Source organism: Triturus cristatus, chromosome 2_1 (assembly GCF_964204655.1).
Source record: "Triturus cristatus chromosome 2_1, aTriCri1.1, whole genome shotgun sequence".
NCBI classification, from domain to species: domain Eukaryota; kingdom Metazoa; phylum Chordata; class Amphibia; order Caudata; family Salamandridae; genus Triturus; species Triturus cristatus.
The window spans coordinates 866,787,298-866,814,306 of record NC_140581.1 but is presented as its reverse complement, the minus strand read 5'-3'; the positions used below and the strand labels follow the sequence as shown (position 1 = coordinate 866,814,306).

Genomic DNA, 27,009 nt, shown 5'->3' with positions numbered 1-27,009 from the left:
ACAGAAATTTTGATCTACACCTAATACCACCATCACTCTTTGATGCCGCAGGATAGAGTTGATAGTGGACTGTGCATGCGGGCAGCCTATTCATCGAAGACCTGTCAATGGTTTGGGATAAAAGCCCATTGCACGTGCATTCTCGATAGCTGTACATCCATGTTTTGCTATGAGTTCCTTCCATACCATGAAGCTGCTGTCTCATAACATGCTTCAAAACGACATTTCAAGTAGGTTTATGAAAGCAACGTTTGCTAATGAGAAAAGGCGAATTAAGTACTGTTGGCGGTACTTAGCACCTCACGTTAAATTTTCTTTGGAAGGTTCAAAACACCTTACATCTGTTACCAAACTGTTGTAGGCTTCTGTTTCTATAGAGAGCTTGAAGGGGACATTTCTCCTCCATTTATCTCGGTTGGGATGTAAGGCTGCTCTCTTTCCGCGGTTAAGTGTCGTTGCCTGAGCTGTTCTAGCATTTAAAAACTGCTGCTGTTTTGTAGCAACCTAATGTGTTAATGTCCTGCCAAATTGGTATAGCTTGGGCCAGCCAAGGGTTTTAAATTCGGTAGACACTTCTCTGGTCATTTCCTCCTCCAATCTAGCAAATAAATGGAAATATGCTCTCCGGGAGGATGTGCGATGTGTAAGGTGAAAATAAAAGGTGCGACTTATTTTAAATTGATATGATATTAAGTAGTGATTACGGTGTTATTTTAGCAGCCTAATGAATAAAGCCCCTTTCTTAAACACACTGGTTGCAGTAGTAATTGTACTGTAGCTTCCTGCTTGACTTCGAGAATTTTTCAGTTCTTTCCTAACCACTCTCCTGTCTCTGTTTGTTCCATGCTAAGCAGATGGCCCAGAAATTAGCCAAAAGCAGAAAGAAGGTGCAGTACAATGTCATCAGCTTGATTTTATGCCTGTTCATTATCATTTCATTTTCTTGCATTGTTTTGTCTTATTTGTTCATTTTCTGCATCCAGCAAGTTATGTCCAAACTTTTGTTTCCCAAGTTCTGAAAGAACAGGTCACCAAGCCCCAATCTCATTTTCATTACCTCTGGGTATTTGTGTTGCTTGTTGTCGCTGATGCATCAAGCCTCACTTTGAGAAACAATTCGCTGTCAGTCAGAAGTGGGGAAAAGACTGGATTGGCCAAATATGTAAAGGGAAACAGTATTAAAAGCACTTACTACAACATAAGACCATTCACTTGCAGCCAGGTATTAAAAATACTCGCCCGGTGTAGTGTCAAAAGCGTGATTCTTTATCGGTTGCATAAATTTGCTGGATGCAAAAGATGATGCGTAAATGCGGGGCTGTCCCCTGTGCATCTCTGAAAAAATGAGAATACATATTCCTTTGCCCATATGCTGAGTGCTGATGTATGTGCAACTATTTTATATTTAAATAACTGGTACTTACCCCTCTGTTTCTCGCGCAGCGGTGCCCACTGAGGCGTTACATGCCTCACTTATCATGAAGACGCAGTTACCAGAACTGTACTATAATCTCTGTGATTTACCACTGCACAGTCTGGTTACATACTACACTTCCTTTGCCATCTATGTTCTTTACTTCACAACTATAGCTTCTAGTAGGTTAGAAATATGAAAGTTTACTTGTAGTAGAATAATGGACACATTAAATCTTCGTTTTGGAGGGCTGAAGCTGTATTTTTCTGCCGCCATCTTTTTTCATTTGGAGTTTGCAGGTAATGGTTAAAAACAACAAAGTAATGTACATTTCCAAAACATGTCAGTACCATTGAGGATCCGCAAAAGAACTGGACAAGAAGATAATTCGTATTGGTATCATGCTGAGGCTTTTGTCATTGCAGTTAAGAGCAAAAGGCCTGAATTTAGTATGCATACATTTTGAAATAACACATTGAGACTAGTATCTACCTGGGAGAGTACACATCAGTTCTCACTTTGTATTGAACAGATGTGCAATTTCAGTGCAAATGGCTTCTGTAGTGAAGAGATGCATTCGGTCTTACTGTTCTGGTGACTGCGTCTTGATGGTAGTCTTTTAATCTCATTTTATAGGGTCTGGTATTCTGAGATTACTTTTGATTACCTTGCATGTTTACATTGCAGGCTCCAGAGGGAGAGGCTCAACCTATGACAGAGGTGGACCTTTTCATCTCTACTCAGAGGATAAAAGTTCTGAATGCTGACACGCAGGTATGCGCTCATAGTTTGCCTTTTTGTGTCCTGAGAGTAAACTAGAGTACTTATATCCTTGTCATCAAGATTTTGAATTAGTCTGTGAAAGAACATACTTACAAAGTCTACCTTGCTATTTTCTGATGACGATCTTCTTTTTGTGTAACTGATTTAGGGTGGTCACGTTTTCTTCGTGGCACTAACTTTCATGTCTTTCTGTTTTCCTTAGGAAACAATGATGGATCACCCACTTAGGACCATTTCCTACATTGCAGACATTGGGAATATTGTGGTTCTCATGGCTCGCCGGCGGATGCCCCGCTCCAATTCCCAGGAAAACGTGGAGGCATCACATCCATCGCAGGATGGCAAGCGGCAGTACAAGATGATTTGCCACGTCTTTGAATCGGAGGATGTAAGTCACCATGCGCATGTGATTATCACAGGGGCCATCATCTTGACTATTCTGTGTCTCGGAAGGTGATGTACAGGCAATGAGTTACCAGCAGAAGTCATGGAGGTTGTGATGTGTGTGTGTGTGTGTCTGCATGTGTACACTTGCACCAGTGATTGGACACCAGTTCCAGTGAGGAAGAAATTGACAAATACTCTTACTTAGGAGTGTTAGCTTGTCAGATAAGTGCTTTTGTACAGTTCTTAGAACATTGTCCTTTTAGAATAAACTAAATCTTAGTTATGTCTCTTGATGGAGTTAGTTACTCCACTAATTGAATAACTTTGGCATAAATACATTCCAAGTGTTCTTGATCTCTCTTTATGATTGCATCTCCTTCTGCTGCAAAAGAATGTCTACTCTCAAAACACAATGACAGATAAGGGAAGAAGTAGCAGTTTCTTTTTCTACAAAATATATTACCATTGTTAATTAGCAATACCCCAGGAGATCTGAGATGCTGCAAAAAATGAAGGATTCTGTCATTGGCCTTTCCATGGCTACTTCCTTCTGTGATACCATTTGTGGTCTTCTGATTTTAGTTCAATAAAATGGTCTCACTTCAGTGGTCTGCTCAGAGGCCACATCTAATCGTATCTAAAGGACTTGAGGTGTTAAAGAAAGCGAATGAAATTGCATATTTCTTGGGAATGTTTTTCGTTCTGTTGGTGTTTACCTTGGTCAGTATTCACCTTGTACAAAACAAACTTTCACTTCTAATTCCATTCATGTTTTATGATAAGCTGGTATATCTGTTATTCATCACATTGCTGGTAGAATCAATGTCTCTTTTAGCTCTGGCATCGCATGTGATCAATAAAAAAAGAACTTTCATGGTCTTACTGAGAGAAGCCTTAGACTCCACCCTCTTGATGGTTGCCCTGAGTACAGAATTTGATAGGGCCGAAATTCTGTGCATCCACTGAAAAGAATGCTTGTATTGCACTTTTTGGCTTGGGGTAAAGTTTATATTCAATACAGTAGGACTGAGTTGGTTATGGTGACAAGCCAATGTTCTTGGCTATAGGCCTGATCTGTTTATTATGAAATGTTACGATAAAGCCACGAGGCCTGGCATATTTATTGTGAAAAGCTATGTTAAAGTGAAATCGCATTTAAGGGCGGATTGTTATTACTTTATCTGAAAGCGTCCATGGAATCTCACAAGTTCATCTAGTAGGCAAGGGTTTTGATGCAGGCTACCCTCTGTGATTAATTGTAGATTGAAAAGATTTGTTTTGTGAGAGTTTTGTTAGGTCCTGTTAGGAGATATAGCATTTTGCTTAACTATCTGTAATTTTGTATACCTTTGTAATTTTATCACTGTGTACCTGATGGTTCCCTGGTGGCAAAGATTATGCCCAAAACAGTAGATACAGGTTACTGGTAATAGACCGGTATTTTACTACATGTAATCACATAGATTACTGTAGAAGACAGGGGTTTCGTTGTTGGCCGTTCACTCTTACAAACCCTGGGGGTTTATACTGTGATGATTCTTGTTACACCCTATTGAGAGGGGTTGTATATTGTTTTGCAAACTGTATTTTTCTACATATTTGTACATTTATTTTATAGTTATATGCATGATGGTTGCCAGCCCATGTGCACTTGAATGGGCTTGTGTTGGATCTGATGTCAAGCCAATAGTAAAGGCTGTAGGACTTATCAGTTAATTTGGAAAGGTATGCCAGATTCCATGGGTTTGATCTTTTTATTATGAAATGTTATGAGAAAGCCAGAAGGCTTGACTTGCTTATTATGAGACGCATGAGTTAAAGACATTAGGCTTTTGTAGATGGATTGTTATTACACTATGCCTGTAGGAATCTATTTTGTTACATGTAGTCTCACAGATTACCGTAGTAGCCAAGGGTTTTGGTGTTGTTAACAACACATGGTGACAGAAGATTTGCACCCTGGTAATCCTCACTAGGCTATTTTAGTATGGATTACATGTTGTTTTGAAAACTGTAATTTTGTACATATTTTATTACGTTTCACCTGATGCTTGCCTTGTGGGAAAGCTGATCCCCAACAGAGTATTTGTGTTGGTTAAGGTGGCAAGTCAATGTTGGTTGTTATGAAGTTATGATAAAGGCAGAAATCCTGATGTATGTGCAAGGCCATGATGTAACTTTTAGAAAAAGCTAATGCTTCTGTCATTGTGCCCGGAAATGTTAAAGCAGCACAGTGTTTCTCAGTGTTTATACTGGGTATGGTGTGTATGGGAAATATTATTGTTTTTACTACTAAGACTTTACCTTCAAATTTGCCTGCAGACATCCATACGGACCTTTTTATTGCAAGTGGTCCAAGTGCTCACTTCTTTTATGTCGAATGATCACGATGATCTTAGTTTAGAGTCATATGCCACTGCAGCAAAAATAATTGGACATAAAGTCTCCCATAACTGAGACTTTAAAAACATACACGTCCGGAGAAAAGCTCCTCAATAGCATATCAGGCACAGAGGACCAGACAAGGTACCTATACTCCCAATGCTAGAACTCATTTTGGGTAATTTGTGTAGCTGGAATGTCACACAGGCTCTTCTCTTTGTTGAACTACTTAACATTCTGGCCTTTCCCTTTGTAAGCCATTGGGTCAAATGTTCAGTGGGGATACTGGGGTCTTGGTGATAAACACAGTTTCTAATTTCTCACCTGGAAATATTGTTTATTCTGTTTAAAGTTAAAGACTGTAGATAAGAAATCTATGTATTGTCCTCTTAGACAAATTGTTGTATATGCTTATTAGTTTACATTTATTCGTAATGGTGGTATCTGTAGTAATAGTGTTTCAATGCCACCTAGTCTACATGTGAAGAGTTTATTTTTTGGTTCAGATTTGTTTTGGACTCTTATGAGATAAATATAGTATCAATATAAGGTAAACAACGTTTATGACAACTTTTTTCCCGCATGGAATCACAACACGGCCGTTACAACGACCGCGTTGTGATTCTGCATACCATTACCCCGCAAGTCGGAACAACGACTTGCGGGGGGGGGGGTGTTGGATTTAAAATCCAACACCTTCCCTAGTGTCCACACAGACTGGAGTTGGAATAGTAAATTATACTATTCCAACATCCAGCGCCCCCTCCCTCCGCAAGTCGTTGTTCCGACCTGCGGAGTAATGGTATGCAGAATCACAACGCGGTCGTTGTAACGACTGCGTTGTGATTCCATGCCGGAAAAAAGACTGCAGGACAAAGACCTATATTCTCAATATACATATCTAGATTTATTTACATACAAACTGAAGACAAAACAACATATAAAACACACAATCACCAAATAAAATAAAAAAGTATCTTTGTCTGTAGGTAGCTCTAAAGTTTGTATGTATGATTCACTATCAAAAAAGCCCAAATCTCCTCCCATTTATTTAGACAATTTTTATTCATAAAGGATAGTTTTTCTAAACCTACTTGGTTATCCAGGCTACTTTATCAACTCGTCGGTCATTATTTGTGAAGTTAGTAAACAGTTTTCCATATTTTAGCTTATTTAGCTGGCTCTTTTTGATAGGTCTTTGCCTGTCCGTACTCCCTAGGCAATCTGGGTAATTCAGCTATGCACGCTAAATAAAGACGTCTCTGGCTCCTCCATACAGTTAAAATGACTTAATGTAGGTTACTGCACCCAGTTGTCTTACTCAACATTTTTTTTTAAAGAAGATCACAAGTGCTCATTTATCATCAAAATCCTCAAATGTATTATTCCAACTACAGTTATGTAACACGTGATATGAAGGTGACATCAATAGTGAGAGAATATGAGATTGATGGCTAGTAAGTCTCATAACAGTTCCCTTTAATTCAATAGTTCGTGTTGTAGGTGGGTAAATGTGTGATCCTATTTATATTGATAGCTGTGGAGCAAAAGTAATGCGGTTATATGAATTTTCTGATAGGTTGTTACATCAAATGATTGGATATCTAGCAATTTTAAGTCTGAATTGTTGTTGCCAGTTATGTTTTTTGCTGTAGTGGGAGGACTTCAAATCCACTGTATTCCATTTATACATCAACCTACTTGTTAACAACCTAAAATATTACTACAAACGCATATTCCTGGTTACATGCTTCTTTACTGTCTGGGTCCAGTGCATCTTAAGACCTCATTCTCAGTCTCACCCAGGTGAAGCTTTTTTTAATTGCTTTTTATGCAAATAAAAAGAATACAATGGTGTCTTACAATGTGTTTGCAGGCGCATCTTTGACAAATGATCTATATAGACAACCGCAGGCTTTATGGAACGGGAAAGGGCACCAACAGCCCCCCTTGCTACGCATGCTTCTGGGCATGCTGATATCTTCCGAGCAGAAAGGGCAGAACGAGAAGTAAGGGCGGACTGCCCTTGTTGTCAATGATTTTTACTTATTCCAGCATACCTTTCGCAGGTCGCTGCTGTGAAAGAGGTTCACGGTTAAATGAGCATCTGTTAGCAAGAGCTCCAGTTGTGCTGCGTGGTAGCAGCTGCACGCATTGCAGCATACAGTCCTAAGGGACTTCAGCATGTCAGCTGTAAGTGGGCCCAGCTGGTGGAAATGTCTCCCTGGAGGAGATAGGGGTTCTCAGTCTGCAGAAAGGGTAAAGAATACACAACATCTATTCACGGAGTCAGTGTGTCTCTTTTACCTATAACCCTAGTTCCTTTCTATGAGAGATACATCACTCAAATTTCTCAGGGGCACTAAAAGTAGTACTATTTTTTACAGTGGATTTTCCAACATAAAGGCTGGCTTCTTAACCATAATAGCACATTTCCTGCTCCCTTCAGAAAATAAGGACACAGTTCTCTGGGTACATTTGAAGCAGGGCCACCGTCTTTTACTTCTAAGTCAAAGCTGGCGTTCAACCTGGGTCAGTTATGGTTGAGGTTCATTAGCAGGGGGTAGATTGTGTGGCTGTTTATCTAAAAAAGTCTGCAGGTGTTAGAAGCCATATGAAAACTTCATCATAGATCACTGTAAAAACCGGGACCCAGGGACACCACTATTGGTTGTCACAGCAATACTGATGGACTCTGACGTTATGCAAGGACCTTTTCATGTTGTCAGGAGATGCATTTCTAGTTCTTTTAAGCCTGCATCATCCAGGGCCACTTACTTTACTTACTAAGATGTACACACAGACATGAAAGTGTCACGTCTCATTGTGGCCAGTACTCGCATTTGGCATTACTCATTGTTTACCTTATCAAATCTGAAACCGTAATGGAAAAAGCTGAAGAGCTATTTGTTGGGCTACGCATTATTTTGTCCTACCCCAAGTGATCTAGGATACTGTTTAAATGTAGTCAGTCGGTCAGTAAGAAGTCATGGGATACCTAATTATGCTTGTGTGTCCATATTTTAGGAACACACACAACTTTTGTTTTCCCTCTTTTGCCAGTAAAGCTATAGGTTAGTAACTGATTTGTAAAGTTTACCTTTCTGCGCCCCCACAATACCCCCCACTCCCACCCCTCCCCGGCTGTTTATGCAAAAGGACAAAGACTGGACATTCATGTGGCTGATGTAGCACAAGTGTGGGTAAGCTAAACATATTTCTGATTTCCTGAGTCTTCACTTCGCACCACCAGTAGTCATGCACTAATAAGACCAACTCTGTCCCTAAAACTTAATTCGCTGCTGTTTACAATGTGATGCCTTCCCAGAAAGCCTGGATCTGAATACCATTCGCACTTCCATCACCTTCCCTGTTAGGAATATTTTTGTCTATCACTTGGCTGTTGGGAACCATCTGAACATACATCTGGCAAAGGAATGAAAAAAGGGATGGTGCAGTTTTCTGTTTTTTCCAGTGCAGGTATATTGGTATGTTGTACCATTCCAGTATCACAGCTAACAGGTCTATTGGTGCGATTAAATACTTCCTCTTCTGTGTTGCAGGCCCAGCTGATTGCACAGTCCATAGGCCAAGCATTTAGTGTGGCCTACCAAGAATTCTTGAGGGCCAATGGCATCAACCCAGAGGATCTAAGCCAGAAGGAGTACAGTGACCTGCTCAACACCCAGGATATGTACAACGATGACCTGATCCACTTCTCCAAGTCAGAAAACTGCAAAGATGTAGGTTGTCGCATGTGTATTGCATGTCCTGTCGCTGGTAACTTGACCTGCATTTGGAGTCCTATTTAAACATTAATGAGTCATGTGTTATGGTTTTACCGGGGCTTTACTACACCTATTTCACCATCATGAGCACCCCAACCACAGATAATTGTAGAAACTTTGTGTAAAAAAAATCTCCAAACCTTCCATCTTTTTAACTGATCTTTATTTTGATGTGACAGTACTACGTACGATAAAGGACTGAATGTGGAAAAATTGAAAGTTCATAATATAAGTATAGTGTTTTTAATGTTACAACAATTGTTATGACCAATAATGTTTAAACCATTTGGGGATTCTCTTTTTCAATGTTTTATCAAAAAGCTATTGAATAATTTCCTTTCAGCTGCCATTAGCCCAGAGCGGAAGCTGTGTGTTGGAGTTGGTTCTGATGTATTCTTCAGAATAGGTTCCCTTCTTTCTTGACTGGAATGTTCTGTATGTCAGGTTGGAGGATAGCCTTTCAAGTTAATGAAACTTGCTTAAAGTAGTCAGTAATGATGTCCCCAAGACTACCATAATTATCTGTACCGTGGCACAATCACAAATCCTTTTTTCACCAATACAGGAGGATCTATGAATATTGTACATTGTTGTTAAATTCAGGCTCTTTATTATGACGTTAAAGGAGATCTTTGATATAGATGGCAGAGATTGATGTGTATGACCACCTCAGTGTGAATGGCCAGATGCCTTGCTGTCTTCTAGCCACAGGCCTTGGGATTTGATGCTTGGAGGGCTGTTGCGCCTCAAACTGTAAAGATGCGGGAGTCTCCCGTAATAAATAGCTCTTCCATCTCATTGCCACTTATACTGACCAATAGATATGTGCAGACGCGATCCGTGCAGGTAACAGCAGTGGGTCGGTGGGGCCGTGCAAGGGGAGATTTCGAGGGACGATGCAGATGGTAAATTAATTATTTATTGAATTTTGCCTCTGCATCATCCCTCGAAATCCCCCTTACATGGCCCCACCGTTGTTACCTGCACGGATCGTTGCTGGATATGTGGTATGGTCCTCCGGAGCCATTCTTGCTGGCGACTCTCGGGTAATTTTTGATTGTCTCGATTACTTTCTTAGGATTGATCTAAGTTTGGAAGTGAGACATGTGAAAAGGTGATAGACCATGAAACATTGTAAAGGTCTTGTTTTCTGTGTTAGACATTGCATGCTCAAAAGCTGGGTTGATTCCTATTCTTGTGTGTTACTGAGGTTGTTAGTTACATCTTCCTGGGAATGAAATGTGTAAGTATAAGCACAAGACGGATGTACTTCAGCCTGGGTGAATTAATTATAGTGCAAATAGCCGTCTAGCTTGATGTGCATCTCTAGGCTCATCAGTAGCTGTCTTGCACAGTTTCACAGCATCGTTGATGACTTAAACCTTTTGACACAGTTCTTTCTTATTTGTGTACCTTTCATCTTTATGGTAAGCACATGGTTAATGAGTAACATGAAATATGCTTTCATCTGATTTTATTCAAACCATCTCTTGTGTGTGGAGCCTGATGTTCCTTCTTTACTATATCCATGTTATTGGCAGTCTTTGTGACACACAAGTATCCTTGCATCTGAATTTGTTTGAATTGTCTTGTGATGCGAACAGCCTGACTTTAAGATGGCTGCTAGTATGCGATATGAAGTAGGTACCAGAATGGAGTATCCATATTATGAAGGCCAGTGATACACATGAAGTAGGAGGGCGGTGTACTTGCATTTTCTAACACCTGGTAAGATGAAAACCACATGGGCAACATGAGCATGGCTGATTACAGTAATGTGGTAGTGGGTGACTTCACGAAAAACAGTAGCTTGCTATAATGTGCCGGAAGTAGGGAGCATACCTCCTCCATGACACACATGCAGTCTGTCAGAACTTGGGTAGGCTTGGGCAACCACATTGTGCAAGCATGTTGGCACGGGGGGTGGTTCACGTGCCCCTCCGGTCTACCGCATAGGTGCTTCAGGGCACTTATGTTGCTGACTCCCCCTAGAGAGACCAGGAGGACAGCACTGTATGCCTTAGTGCCTTCATTGCCAGTGGTTTGATTTTCTGGGTTTGGTTCCAAACAAGCAGAACTCCACATCGAGTAGCAGTGTGTTTTTTTCAGTTTTAATTTCCCTCACTAGGTTTCACGTGGCCTACTTCTGGACAGAGCTAAGCTCTACCCAAGTCTGCTTTTTTGCCCCTTTTTTGGAACTGTCCTTCTCCGTGGCTCCCTTGTCCTTCCTTTGACACTTCCTTCATATTGGTGTCGGGGACAGTGTCTGCCTCCAGTTGGTGGCTGTTTCTTTGCTACTAGTCCCTTTCTCTGACATGCAGTTGTTTTTTTCCATGTCTAATAATGCAGTGGGAAGGAAACATGTATAGATAACCTCATGGAGAGCGAACTTACTTAAATGTCTCAAGACCGAGCAGCAGGGTCAGATTGGGATCACAATCCGGCCCGGGCATCCCCCAAAAAGTGGCCCACATACCCGGATCACACCCATTTATAAAACACCATTTGGCTTGTCTCATTTTTAGAGAAATATTGGATAAATTACATATTTTAAAGCTCATAGAGCCAGAAACATTGGTGAAAACTAGAAGCACTACATTTGGCTGGGCAAGTGAGGTTAAATAAAGTGGCCCATAGGCCGCAACTCCTGACATGGTTATGTTTGCCAGGGTTATATATGTAGGTGCCATTGTATTGCCACCTGGTCATTTTTTAACCAGCATTACGGGTATTTTAATGTCCTGGCTGGTAGGAAAATGTATTTTCTCCTCTGATCAATATGTACTTCAAACAATAAACATAAGATGAATGCAGTTTAAAATGTGTTCTAAAGCTGCTTTAATGATCTGTGACAGATAGTTAAAAACTAACCAAAGGCAGAAAAGCCATGTTAAAAAGGAATACGGACATATTTTTAATTGTATAAAGAATCCTCTTTCATAATTCCTTTTATTCCAGCCTTTGCATACTCTACAAACATGAGGAAAAAGAAGGTTATGTTTTTTATTGTAGTTTTAGTGTGAACTCAGCCCAAGGGTAGTGATTATATGAGCAAAAGTCACATTACAGAAGATCAAATTCATTTTTATTTTAGGCCTTGGGCAATTAAATAATTTACCAGAATCACAGGATGGTGAGCTGAGGCTGGCACTTGAACTTATTTTCATAGTTCCAAATTCGGCAGCTCTGACACTAACATTACATCCTCACTTTTCCTCGCTGAGAAAGATGCCTCACAGCGAGCCCTATGCAAACTTGCCCACCTGCCCCCCCCAAGGCGTAAAAGACACTGGGGCCGAGGTGCCAACAGCAAGCCCTCAGTGAAGCCGCTTCCCTTACTCTTCCCTCTCCCCAGCAAACTAATGCCTCAGGGCGATGGCCAGCCAGGGGAGGGGTGAAGAAAAGCAGGGAGCTGCTGCTGCTCCAGGGGAGATGAGGTGATGATGGCCCAACGGCCGCATAACCTGTTCCCAGCCAGACACCTCTGTTTAAGAGCACAGCAGGAAGTGGAACACTGCTTCTGAGCTTCTGCCCCAGCCCCACGGGGGCCAAGCTAAAGTCTACAGCAGCCAGAATCTGGCCGCCTAGCGGTGTTGATGCAAGCTTCCCCCTCCGAACCTGCCTCCCCATGATGCTGGCCCCACATTACACTGGCCTGGTGGGGAAGAGACAGTAAGGCTCTGTGGAGCAGTTGACAGAGCTCCTAACAACAAGCATTTGCAATGCAACAGGTCTCGCATCAGTTAGAGTTATTGCCATTGTAATTACAATCTTGCTTAATGTTTTTGTTTGGAGTGTAGTGTATGTATTTCACAGATAAGGAGTGGTATGTATGTGTGTAGTAAGTATGTGGATGTATAACTTATGTTCCAGCTAGTGATGGTGGAAAGAGGAGTAGGTAGCAGTAGTGTACAGTGTTTGAGTATTGCAATGAATAGTTGCTGGGATGATAAAAGCATTTGAAGGATTAGCAAGTCTCACACCACTTCATGGTCAAAAAGACAGACGAACTGTTAGTTGTACAAAAAGAAGTCGTAATAATATTGCGTTCTTTTATTATTAATATTGATATGGATACTGCTGGGCGACTGTGGCAGGTCATGTAAAAAAAAACAAAAAAACTTGTATGCCTTGGTGGCTATTGGCGGTGTTCATTAATTCCTTCAATCGGAGAGTGAAATCAAAGCAAATTTTGTGCCCTATCCCACTCATCTTTATTTGCCAAGATATTTAACATTTGGAATGAGCAGGAGGAAAGTGAGGGAGCAAGATTAAGGAATGCCACGACGAGAAAAATAAAATTTAGAAAGTGTTTAAACACTTTGCTTTTGATCGAAGTCGTAGGGAGACTGCTGGAGGTCGGTGCCCTGGACCCAGTTCGCACATGCCTAAGGCTGGCCCTGGGTGCGATTTGGATTAATCTGAAACAGTATCCTCTTCGCAATGAATTGTGAGTCCTCTATACGTAGTATGACTCATTTTGTTGAGTAGACCTTTTTAAGAGAATGGTCTGTAAAGTAAGACTGCATAACCAATTCATGCAGTTTAAAGCCCAATTTTTAAGTACTGTGCCCAAAACCAATGTTTATAAAGCTCTGGGGATTACCCAAATATGACATTTTAACCATAGTAGTGACAGCGTGGGAGCCATTAAGACAACATTTGCATGGTGGTTGTAGAGAAACAGCATCTGATTTCCATTACTTTCGCGATGCACACCTGCCAAAATTAAGCTTTTGAAATACTAGATTTGACAAGGCGCCAGCTTTGTGCACCATCATTTACTCTGAGAAACAGATCAGACATTGTGTGAAACAAGAGGGCTTGTGATTTACGATATAACCTGCTGCACCCCATTGTGCAACTCACCCAGGGAGCAATTCAAACTTAGTGGCTCGTCAGCCCACACCCTTTACAGTAATGTTCTGGATCCTCTTTCCTTCCCGAGGGCCATCAATGCGGAGTCCCAACCTTTTATCTAGGTTCCCTTATTTAATTCTAAATGAATGTCGCCACAGTGCACCCTGGTGGGTTTCACGGTACAATTGACTACACCCACACCAATGAGACGAGACCCTATTGAATTCCCATAGTGCCGACAAAGTCCCGCAGCCCCTGCCCTGAAATCCCCGGGAAATGATTCACATAACGCTCTAGTCCGAAGTGCAGGCGAGGTCATCTTGCCGTGGCTTCTATGTACAGAACCCTCCCACCAATAACCTTCACATGACTTTGGGGTTGCATGTCTGCCTCAACCCTGGCTGATCAATGATATTCAGCATGTAAAGATTGCATTTTGAATAGAAAAAGCACCAAAATGCACAACAGGCCCAAACTGCTGCAGTCAGCAGGAGAGGAAGGGAAGTGTCGGCTGCGGCTTTCTCCCGCGCAGACAGAATCGGAACAGGAACAGGGCAGAGGTCGGTCATGGCTTGTCCGGGAAAGCAAGCCTTGGTGTAGGGGCTGCACTGGACCTGCCTGGGCAGCACAGAGCTCTCCCCTCCAGATCCGGGATGTCTGCTGGCAGTCGGTTCTGCTCGCAGAAGGCCCTCCATGGGGCTCTGTCCTAGAATATCTCCCTGTGAATCAGCCTATCTCTGGGCCTAAGCGCTAGCTGCAGTCCCCGCGAGCCCTTGTCACCAGTCAGCGTTAATGCCCTCCGCTGTCCCTGTAGGCTGTTAATGGCCCGCCACGGCTGCGCACAAGATTTGAATGACTTCTGCTGTCTATTGCCCAACGCATCGGGCGTGTGCTTCCAAACTCCTAACACGAAGCCCTTGATTACTGAAAGTAAAAGCGATACATACATTCCGCCGCGAGCAAAAGAGATGCCGTACGCGTGCACATCTCCTGTCCGGGCAGGCACTGCAAACAGGAGACGGGGAGGGAACAAACATGCCTCCCTTCCAATCAACAGCACGTGTTTTTGACGCGCGCCAATGAAAAGCATGGGTGGATTTTCCACCCCGCTTCCAAAGCAAAACCAACGACAATAGATCTTGCAAGCGAGCAGCGAATGTGCTGTAACGCTAGGCGACACCTAACAACCGGCCCACAGATGACCCTTGGGCACAGGCCCATCGGCCAATGCCCGACTACCCGCCTTCCCAATCCGATGCCGCTGGGCAGGAGTCAGATCTGACCCTGTGTCCCCATGTCCGTTTATCTGTATTTGTCTTGTATCTTGCCAGCCTCAAGTGGAGGGGAATTAATGGCTCATTTCTGTATACAAACCACAGCCCTCTGTGAATTAGGAAGCTGCTGAAAACTCGCTGGCCCTTTCCCCATGCCAGCAACTTGTAGTACTGTGGAACCTCTGCTCACCTGCACCTGGGGAGTATCATCTGCCCACACAAAACTGCTGTTTCAGAATAGGATGTGCACATTTTCCTCTTTTTTCCATCTTTACATGTCCAAGGCACATGCCAGTAATGCTATAATAGACCAGTCCCCGTATTCATAAATCGTAAGTAAAAAATAAAATAATATTTCAAGTTGGCCGATTTATTTTTACATCTCCACATGAGTAGTTTTAAGAAAAGGATAAATTAATATAGTGAATAGAGTTGGTAGGACATTTTAAGTTGTTTTAGTCATGCTGAACCAGGAAGCTATTTGGAGTGCATATGAAGTCTTTTGTCACCCTCATTAATGCAAGGAACTGGTGCAGTTTTTCAAAAAAAATATATGACCAACAGCAACAACCCCCAGTGCAACTCAATGTACTCAATTTTGCTGCATTTTTAATAGAAATGGAGCAAACTATTTTTGCGCCATTGCAAATAGGACATACACCGATTCTACAGCATTTTTGTCCTGCAGAGGGTGGAGGCACTACATTTTCACTCCTTTTCAAATATGATAGATTGAATTGTGTTTGAAACAAAATTATGTTATCCCATAATGAGCATAGTACACTCAAGTGATCCATAGATAATGGATCATGAGAAACTAGCCTAAGTCAACAGACCGAGGGTTCACCAAATTGAGCATAAACAGTGAAAGATATACATACTCTATTCCGCATTAAAGAAACGTCAATTGTGCAAAAAGTGTTTTTTTGTGCTAGTGCAAAGATTCTGTGGCATTATCCTATTGTTTGCAGTGCCCTCCTTTAAATTCTCTGTTGCTGCAATGTAATTATTGCACAACCAGCTTGATCATTTCACAAATAGTTAATTCCCTATCTTCTGTTTCAAAATATGCCGATGAAAAAGTGTATGTGGGAAAATATTGATATCCAGCAGCAGTCATGCCTTACCTTTAATTTCAGGTTTTCATAGAAAAGCAAAAAGGGGAGATCCTAGGTGTGGTGATAGTGGAGTCCGGCTGGGGATCCATCCTGCCTACGGTGATCATTGCCAACATGATGCACGGAGGCCCGGCAGAGAAGTCGGGAAAGCTTAACATTGGAGACCAGGTGATGTCCATCAACGGCACCAGTTTGGTGGGCTTGCCTCTCTCAACGTGCCAAAGCATCATAAAGGTAGGCAGCAGCACTGATCATGGTTTTAAAGGCATCTGTCGTTGGCCATATATCATTTGGCATGAGGTGCATCTGGATGCAAATACCTAAATGGGTGCAGACATATCCAGAAATAAATATTTCTCTCAGCTCCACTTGTCTACAGTTGTTTTCTCTCCTTTTGTTTAATTTATTGCAAACATAAATATAGCTCTTAATGCGAAACGGTTAGCCAAAGTCTCATTATGCTCTAGTAGTTGATTTGTTTAAAACTGATTGTTGATCAGAGTTCGGGAATTTACACAGATCATGGATGTTCTCTTATTGACCGGCCTGATACAGTTGCCATGAATGAATGCTCTCACATGGTCAGTCCACAAGAAAGATATCAGTAAAGATACAATGAACTGTAAACCCTCTTCCCATCTGGATGTGGCAGTGAAGATTTTTCCAAGGCTGTTTCTTAACTGCATCAGTGAGTGGTTAGATGGAATTTAGATACAGACCTTGTGATTACATGGTAATGGGAGCAATGCTTATGGCTTTCTCTAATTTGATTACCCATACTTTCATTTATTTATAATTGACTTTAAGCCTTGTTGATGTAAGTCTTGATGTCATCCGCTCAGGGGGTTAACAGTGTTTAACACCCTCTGTGGAGGGCATTAATTGCTGTCAATTGTGTTTTGCACAATTAAGGCTCAGGTCATAAGGTGAGACACCACCGGCTGTGACCGTCAATGGCATGTGGACAATAAGACTATTGGCACCCGTCACTCAGTCTCAACCAACAGAGGAAGACGGTGAAGCCACCTTTCTCTGCCTTATGTCCCTACTTCAAACTCTTGAAATGGAGGAATACAATAGTAGTTAATGTCAGTATTCCAAACATATTTTGTACACTGCGCTAAAAAGTATATATGGACCTCTTCCAGGAAGGATGGCATGGATGGTGCTATTGGTGTGTTGCTTGTAAATGTGCATATGAGCACGAGGGGCTGTGTACAATTTGCTGGCTGAGTAAAATGACAGGCACATTTTTATACTAACAGGTATAAGGCGAGGGTGGGTTTTTGTCACAAACTAATTTAGCGTTTCCTAAATGGTATTGTGCACCACTAGTACTGCATAGCATTAGATGCCCCTATCCTGTACAGGACTGCAATAGCTCTACATTTATTCACAGTCAGTGCAGTGATCATATTTTTAACTGAACTGTTAGTGGAGGTCAAATATTGCAGTAAGGCCATTTGGTGCGTTATAAGTGAAAGTAAGACGAAGATGATGATAATCTGTCAACAAATTCCTTTTGAACGATCATTATAGTCTGAATATTCTTGAAAGTATAACATCTTTTGACTTTCTGTTTACCTCTGAGTAAGACTGAAAGAAAAAAGTAAGCACATTTACCTCTTCTGTAACTCATGCTGGTAGCATATGATTATAGGCACAGCCTGCTAAGTGTATCCCTGGGGTTGCATATGAATGCCTGCTCACCGTTGTAGAAACTCTCTAGTAACCATAAGTGGAGCCCTTACTTGTGTGTGTCTATTGGGTGCTCTGTGTGTCTATATTTTACACACTTGTGTGAGTGGGATCCTGTTAAGCATGAAAAGTGTTCTGGGTTCTGAAGGGGCACTGTAAACACTGTCTAAAAATGTTGGTTCTGCTTCAGGTTATCTTTTTCCTTTCCTTGTAAACTTGACAATCAGCTTTCTCTTGTCAGGGTGATCAATCCTAGATATCCTGTAGATGTTTGAATTGGACTGTACATTCAGTTTTAGCAAGACCACGATTTGCACAGTAAATGTCTCTAAGCTTTACTTCTCTCCTAATTGTAGTATATCATCTAGCAACCAGCTAATGCCAGGAAGCCTAAAATCGCTGCATGGATGTTGGCTGCGAGAGGTCTTAGAGGATCTGGGCTTTCATCACGCCCTCTTTTTTTTTTTTTTTTTTTTTAAGGAATTCCGTTGGATGGAAGAGCTACTATCCAAAAGTTAAGCAATTGGGCAAAGATGCCTTGCAAGATAGTCTGTTTTTTTAATAGTAATCCTGCTGATCTGAAACTCGGTGCCAGCTAGATGTTGGTTGTCATCCAAGTTTCAGTAACTTCTTCTTCGAGGCATATGAGCTGTAGATTGTATACTTTAGCATAGACCGCCATCTGGTGTTGGGCTCAGATGTTTGCAGTTTGTTTTTCTCAAAGAAGTCTTTGTAGTCACGAGATAGGTGACTCCTCCTTCTGGTGATAGTGTGCATGGGCATCAACTCCATCTTTAGATTGTTTTTTTCGGCCATCGGGTTCGGATGTGAATTGCTGCGTTCCGTTGGGTATCGTTATCGAAACCCCTTCGACGTGCAATCAGTCACCTCTCGACGGTATTGTTTCAATCGCGCTTCCCTCTCTACGCGCATCCTCTACAATCGAGCTACTCAACCTAGACTTCGACGCGGGCCGTTGGGCCTACCCACGCCCACATTGGACATCGATGGAACGGACTCCCTTCAAAAAATGTCCCCAGTGTGGTGCTATATTCTCACACTCGTACCTACACAAGGTGTGTAATCTTTGCCTCTCTCTTGAGCACGAAGAAAACACCTGCGACGCCTGTTTATCCTTCAGGCCCAAAAAAAACATCCATGGTCGTCTGGCTCAACGCCACGAAATGTCCCGGGGAAGCACTTCGATTCCGGATATCTTTGAACCAGGTCATGATACCTTTCTAGAACAAGGAGCCGAGGAAGAACAGATCTCAGTCTCCGAGGCCGATGACTCCAACGTCGACGATGCAGTCACTCCAGCTCAACGGGCCGTGAGTACTGGGACCCCTGTCCTACCCACTCCCATACAAGAGGCTCCGGTAACACCTTCGCCCACGGGCCTAGGTCCACACCGACCAAAAATTTCAGACGCCCGCCCTCCGGCTCGGCTATGGAACCAAAAGATAAGCCTCCTGGCTCGGGCTCGAGCCAACCCTGCTCCGTTACCGATAAAACACCTTCGGAACTGACGTCCAAACACATAAATGTGCCACCACCGGCGCCGAAAACACCTTCGACGCCGAAGTGCTAGTCACCGAAACAGACAAAAGACAAGTTTTGGAGCCGAAACAGTCAAAAACCAAGCCTTTGGAGCCGAAACAGACTGAATCGAAGTCTTCAGAGCCAAAAAACGTCCCCGAGCCGAAAACTCCTACACCTAAGCCTAAACAGGATAAAACCCCTCAGAAGGCAAAGGAACATGCAGACCATAAATCTTCCACTCCAAAATAGGACACCGGATCCAAAGACCTGTTTGCACAGGACCTTCCAGATCCAAAACAGAAAACAATACATATTGATCCAGAGACTGGTTATGTCACTTCCACACTAAAAAGGAAATCGGACTATTCACAAGATTCTCCAGTTCCTCCTAAGAAAAGAAATATAGGAACTAATACCTCTCCACCTCTTCCACCTCCTCCACCCTCTCCTCCTCCTACTGATCCCAATCTACTGATTTCTCCAGTACATTCCCTACAACCCTCAATTTCACCTCGGCCCCTAGACGAAGATAGTAATTATGGCGGTGGGGACGGGGATGGGGACAGGGAGGAGCACACAAACCAACAAGGGGATGATGATGATGCACATACCATCCCACAAGATCCAGATCCCTGGCAGGATTATAATACTGATCCAGATCTACACAATGATCCGGACCTCTATCCATCTCGCCCATCCCCTCTATATGATAATGTGGGGTTTGCGCAACTAATCACAAGGGCTGCACAATATCATGGTGTACAATTGCACTCAGATCCCTTAGAGGAAGACTTCCTATTAGAAACCTTCGCTCAGCCACAAAAGTCCGCACACTCCCTACCAATGTTGAAGGGATTGCTTAAACACGCACCAGAGGTATTTAAAGACCCTGTCAGAGCCAGGGTTCTTAACCCTATAATAGATAAAAAATATAAGGCGGCTCCCAACGACCCAATATTCCTCAAGGGTTAGGTCCCTCTAGACTCCCTGGTGGTGTCTAATGCAGGTAAAAGGGCCAATTCACAAACAACAGGAGACGCACCACCCCCTGGCAAGGAATAGAAACTTTTAGATGCATCCGGAAAACGTATTGGGTCACAAGCTGCAAATTATTGGAGAATTGCCAACACCCAGGCTTTACTGGCAAGATATGACAGGGCTCACTAATATGAGCTTGAGAAGCTTATCCAGCATCTCCCTGATCAATATAAGGACAAGGCAAATGACCTGATACAAGAAGGTAAATTAATTACAAATACATCCATTAAGAGTGCTCTTGATGCAGCTGATACCGCATCTCGTGCCGTTAATACCAGCGTTCTATTACGCAGACACGCTTGGCTCTGGATATCCGGTTTCAAACAAGAGGTGCAAACCAGTATTCTTAATCAGCCTTTTCACCAGGATCATCTCTTTGGACCTACAATCGACACATCCTTAGAAAAGATGAAGAAAGATAGAGACTGCAAAATCTATGGGAGCTTTGCAATCGCCTTCCCAGAGAGGTTCTTTTAGTCGCTCCTTTTATAGGGGTGGCTCCAAAACCAATGCATCAGAGCAGCCTTCTTCATCTTACAAAAGCCCCAATCAAAGTTCCTTCTCCAAAGGATATTTTAGAGGAGGATACAGGGGTAACAACAATAAGGGAAGAGGACGCGGTAACAACACCCTCACCTCCCCTACCACCAAGCAATGACTTCCCTCCACTTCCCCCCGATCACTCCACACCTGTCGGGGGACGTCTATCACAGTTCCTACCTTTCTGGAATTCCATCACCACAGACAAGTGGGTAAGACAAATTATCCAGTATGGTTACTGCCTGGAACTCACCTCCAATCCTCCACATATACCTCCCAAACACCGCCCAATGTCCACGGAACATTTGACCCTTTTAAAACAAGAGGTTCTCTCTCTCTTACAAAAAAACGCATTAGAACCAGTCCCCTTGCATCATCGCTCTATTTTCTAATCTCAAAAAAGGACGTCTCTCAGACCAATACTGGACCTCAGACCCCTAAACCTCTACATTCAATCAGACCACTTCCATATGGTCACTCAACAGTGCTCCTGCTACTTCAACAAGGCGACTTCCTCTCCACTTTGGATCTGAAGGACGCCTACTTTCATATTCTTATTCATCCCTCTCACAAAAAATACCTCAGGTTCATAGTGGACGGTCAACACTATCAATTCAAAGTCCTCCCATTCGGAGTGACCACAGCACTCAAAGAGTCTTCACCAAATGCATTGCAGTGGTGGCAGCTCACTTACGAAGGCAACACATTCACGTGTTTCCTTATTTGGACGACTGGCTCATAAAAGCCAAGTATCACAGCGCTTGTGTACAACACACTCACAAAACCATTCAATTACTTCACGACTTGGGGTTCACAGTAAACCACACCAAGTCTCACCTTCAACCATCCAAAATGCAACAGTATCTAGGAGCCCCTCTAGACACTTCAAAGGCCCTAGCATACCCCAATCCAGTCAGGATCTCCACCATGCAGGGTCTAATATCCCAATTTCAGCCTCAACATTCATTGCCAGCTCGAGTCTTTATGCAGCTAATCGGAATGATGGCATCTTGCATCCTCATCGTCCCCTATGCAAGACTCCAGATGCGGCCATTACAGGAATGTTTGGCACATCAGTGGAACCAAGCTCAAGGTCAGTTGACAGATTTGGTGCTGGTGGACAGCCGCACACATCGCTCTCTGCAGTGGTGAAACACAAAGAAACTTGTCTAGTGCTAACAACAGATGCATCACTCACCGGCTGGGGAGCTCATCTCCAAAACCAAACCATTCAGGGCATATGGACCCATTAGCAAAAACAACCACATAAATCACCTGGAGTTACTAGCAATCTTTCTAGCACTAAAGTCTTTTCAACTCTTGCTAGTAGGCAAAGCTGTCTTAGTACGTACAGACAACATGACAGCAGTGTACTACATACAAAAACAGGGGGACACACACTCTCTCCAGCTTTCACGACTAGCACAAAGCATTTGGAGGTGGGCTGTTCTTCAAAATATAGACCTCCTCGCGCAACATCTCTCAGGAGTACACAATCAGATCGCGGATCTGCTCAGTCGTCAAACACAGCAGATCCACGAATGGGAACTTCATCCTCAAGTTCTTCTTCCATTCTTTCACATGTGGGGTTACCTAGAAAAAGACCTGTTTGCCACACCAAAACGCTAAATGCCCAAGCTTCGCCTCCAGGTATCCACACCCATTGTCCAAAGGGAATGCGCTATGGATGAACTGGTCAGGCAAATTTGCATATGATTTTCGCCTCTCCCGCTCATTCTGCTAGTGGTTCGAAAGCTCAAACAACACCCACTCACAATGATCCTAATTGCTCCAACATGAGCGCGCCAACCATGGTTCACAACCCTATTGGAACTCTCAGTAGTACCTCATCAAAAGCTACACCTCTCCCCCAAGTTCCTCACTCAGAACCATGGAGAGATAAGCCATCCAGATCCCAATCAACTAAATCTTGTGATCTGAATCCTGAAGTCCTAGAATTTGGCTACGTCAATCTCCCACCAGACTGCATGAATATTATTAAAGAAGCTGGACATCCTACCACTAGAACATGCTATGCGGAAATGGGGACACTATTTGTCGTCTACTGTACAAACAACAAATTCAATCCATTAGATGCTTCCATCCAGAACATTATCTGTTATCTTTTGCATCTACAACAATGTAACCTGGCATACACATCTATATGGCTACATCTAGCTGCAATCGCTGCTTATCTCCAAAACAAACAACATTTGTCTCTCTTTAGGGTACCCGCTATCAAAGCGTTTATGGAAGGACTTGAAAGAGTAATTCGGCCTAGAGTTCCACCTGCTCCTCTTTGGAATCTCAATATAGTCCTTACCAGACTCATGGGTCCTCCATTCGAACCTCAGCACAAATGCAAGATACAGTTTTCTACATGGAACGTGGCCTTCCTGGTAGCTATCACATCCCTTAGGAGAGTTAGTGAAATCCAGGCATTAACCATACAAGAACCATTTTTACAAATACACCATAGTAAAGTGGTTCTTAGACCTAACCCAAAATTTCTACTTATGGTAGTATCTGCCTTCCACCTTAATCAGTCAGTTGAACTTCCAGTATTTTCCCCTCAACAAGACTCAGTGGCAGAACGCGCTCTCCACACCATGGACGTTAAAAGAGCGATACTCTACTACATCGAAAGAACTAAGTCGTTTAGAAACACAAAACAACTCTTAGTGGCTTTCTCCCCACCTCACAAAGGCAATCCCATTTCAAAAACAGGAATTGCAAGGTGGATTGTTAAATGCATCCAAATATGCTATCTCAAAGCTAAACGTACATTAACTATTCCCCCTAGATCTCATTCCACACGTGAACTAGGGGCTTTTATGGCATTCTTAGGGAACATTCCCCTAGATGACATCTGCAAAGCAGCAACTTGGTCTACACCACATACTTTCACTAAACACTATTGTGTAGATGTGCAAGCAAAACAACAAGCTACTGTAGGCCAGGCTGTACTGAGAACACTTTTTCAAACCACTGCAACAGATACAGGTTGCCATCGCTAGGGAGAAAAACTGCAGTATAGTCTATGCTAAAGAATAAAATCTACAGCTCATATGCCTCGAACGGAAAATGCTACTTACCAGTATGCATCTATTCTTGGCATGTAGAGTTGTAAACGCCCACCCACTTCCACGGATACCTTTATCTGTTGCAGTATTATCTTACTTAGATACATTACATGGACATCTTTTTCTATTCTTTTACTAACTCCATCATCGCCCTTTATGGCGAAAAACAATCTAAAGATGGAGTTGATGCCCATGCACATTATCACCAGGAGGAGGAGTCACCTATCTTGTGACTACAAAGACTTCTTCTACAAAAGCAAACTGCAAACATCCGAGCCCAACAACAGATGGCGATCTATGTTAAAGTATACAACTCTACAGCTCTACATGCCAAGAACAGATGCATACTGGTAAGTAGCATTTTCCTTCTTGTTTGGCTCATGGGGTACTCTTGACAGGGCACCTCAGGGAAAGGAAAACAGAGCAACAACTGTATCCCCTGCTCTCCTGGTCCAGCATGGAGGTAGACACTGAGGATTTGTTTCACCTAACTGATATGCCAGTGGAGTGGTTAGTCAGAAGGGCATGCATAGGCTTCCTTCCACTGCACTACTTTCATTGGTCTTATCCTTAAGTGGGAGAATAATGATGATGCTGGTCCCATGGACACTTCAGTGGCATCATAACATGTATTTATTTTTCACCCCGTGTTGCATGTTGTTGCTGAATAAGAAATGCTTAGTGTTATCAAAATCAATTATTTTGACCATGAAAGGCTGAGTCTGTGGAATTTGAACCTGTGACCTTGATGTTGAGTGCAGATCCCTGGAGAGGATGCATTATTCCACAGAACCACTAGAGCCAGACCACATAATACCATGAGGTACCGTGAGGCTACGCCTCTGAGAAGCAATACTGTACTTTTTATAGCTCTCATTGGATTTGTTTCTCCAGTTGGGTTCCCTAGACCTGTGATCTCTGACTTCATGTCCCACAATTTAAAACCCATGTGAAATAAGTGATGAAAAAACTACCACTTGCTTGTCACCAACCACCCATAACAAATGGGTTGTTTGAGTGTTTTAATAAAGTGCTAAGAAGCATGATTGTTTCACTTTAAGAAGATGATGCAAATAATTGAGAAGGCCACGTTCAGCCTTTAGCTAGGAACTGCTGAAGAGGTGGTTTAATGTGAAGGAGACTATTATTATTATTACAGGTTACAAGAGGAGTCAGGTGGTCTTCATGCTCATACTAATTATTTATCAGGCTTTGTAGAGTTAATTGAACAGAAACTGCACTCTCTGAAATAGATAATTGAGGTAAACTATTTAGTTTATATTGAACTTGCCAATGAGCACACAGAGGTCCCCTGTTAATCTGCCTAAGTTCTACCTCCAAAGGGAGGAAGTGAAGATAATACTTGTAGTCAAAGAGTAGATTGAGCTTGGTGCACTCCTTTCAGACCTGCTGCATGAAGCTATGATTATGAAAGATGACTTGGTAGAAGATAATCTTGCCCCGAGCTGATTTCTGCATAGCTGATGAAGTTTACAACAGTAAGGGCCAGATGTACGACCATTTTATTTTGTGCCTCGTAATTTGTGACTAATTGTGAGTCTCAAATTGCAAGGCGCAAAATAAAATGTACAACAGTGTGTTTAACACTGCTTGCGATTCTCAATGGGGTCGCAAATTGCAAGGCTCATTAATATTAATGAGCCTCTCCCAATTTGCAAGCCCATTGGGAATGACAGGCCCTCCCAGGGATGGTGGCCTCCTTTGTTTGTTGTAACGCTTTTCGCCCTAAGTGGGATGGGTATTCCCAGACGTGGGACCCGTGCTCACTACGCCACTGGAGTCAAGCTATCCTGGCTGATGACGGCTGATAGCCAGAAACCGGTCCTAGGATGCTTGATTCCGGTCCAGGGAAGACATGGCTTGGCAGTTCGGGCTGGACTGTTCCCATGAGGCACAGGGTCAAGACTGATTTGCATATGGCCATGTCTGAACTGGGGTGGCGTAGTGGGCTAAAGAACGATGGATTTAACCCAGATCTCTTGACTGGGGGAGAATGTCTGCATTGTCAGCATTCCGTCCATCATTTGTTTGTTGTAACGCTTTTCGCCCTAAGTGGGATGGGTATTCCCAGACGTGGGACCCGTGCTCACTACGCCACTGGAGGCAAGCTATCCTGGCTGATGACGGCTGATAGCCAGAAACCGGTCCTAGGATGCTTGATTCCGGTCCAGGGAAGACATGGCTTGGCGGTTCGGGCTGGACTGTTCCCATGAGGCACAGGGTCAAGACTGATTTGCATGTGGCCATGTCTGAACTGGGGTGGCGTAGTGGGCAAAAGAACGATGGATTTAACCCAGATCTCTTGACTGGGGGAGAATGTCTGCATTGTCAGCATTCCGTCCATCATTTGTTTGTTGTAACGCTTTTCGCCCTAAGTGGGATGGGTATTCCCAGACGTGGGACCCGTGCTCACTACGCCACTGGAGTCAAGCTATCCTGGCTGATGACGGCTGATAGCCAGAAACCGGTCCTAGGATGCTTGATTCCGGTCCAGGGAAGACATGGCTTGGCAGTTCAAGCTGGAATGTTCCCATGAGGCACAGGGTCAAGACTGATTTGCATATGGCCATGTCTGAACTGGGGTGGCGTAGTGGGCAAAAGAACGATGGATTTAACCCAGATCTCTTGACTGGGGGAGAATGTCTGCATTGTCAGCATTCCGTCCATCATTTGTTTGTTGTAACGCTCCTGGGCTCAGCAGACCACCATGTCTGGGACTGCTTTCAAATAAAGCAGTTTAAAAAAAAAATGCTGCCCGTTTTTCTTAAAGGAAAACGGGATGCATTTAAAAAATATTAAAATGAAACGTTTTTGTTTAAGTTTTTTAAGAGCAGGTAGTGGTTCCTGGGACCACTGCCTGCCCTTATAAAATATTTTCGCATGCATTTGCAAAGGGGAAGGTGTCCCCTGGGGACCCCTTCCCATTTACGAATGCATTACCACCTACTTGAAGTAGGTGGTAATTGTGAGTGTTTTGCGACTGCAATTGCGGTCGCAAAACATTAGTACATGGTTTTGAGACTCGCTATTTGGAAGGGAACACCCCTTACAAATAGCGAGTCGCAAAACCTATTTAGCGAG

General features: G+C 43.0%; 1 protein-coding gene across 4 annotated transcripts in view; it reads left to right on the top strand.

Annotated features, from left to right (window-relative positions):
* The window catches only part of APBA1 (amyloid beta precursor protein binding family A member 1), a 413,377-nt gene that overhangs the window by 348,291 nt on the left and 38,077 nt on the right, over nt 1-27,009 (top strand). For 3 of the 4 annotated variants that reach the window (XM_085633001.1, XM_085633010.1, XM_085633005.1), the window contains 5 exons: nt 855-887; nt 2,102-2,188; nt 2,400-2,585; nt 8,530-8,709; nt 16,028-16,240. In XM_085633001.1, the coding sequence (XP_085489127.1) occupies nt 855-887; nt 2,102-2,188; nt 2,400-2,585; nt 8,530-8,709; nt 16,028-16,240 (699 nt within the window). The remainder of the gene's footprint in view (nt 1-854; nt 888-2,101; nt 2,189-2,399; nt 2,586-8,529; nt 8,710-16,027; nt 16,241-27,009) is intronic. The other variant, XM_085633007.1, reaches the window with a different exon arrangement.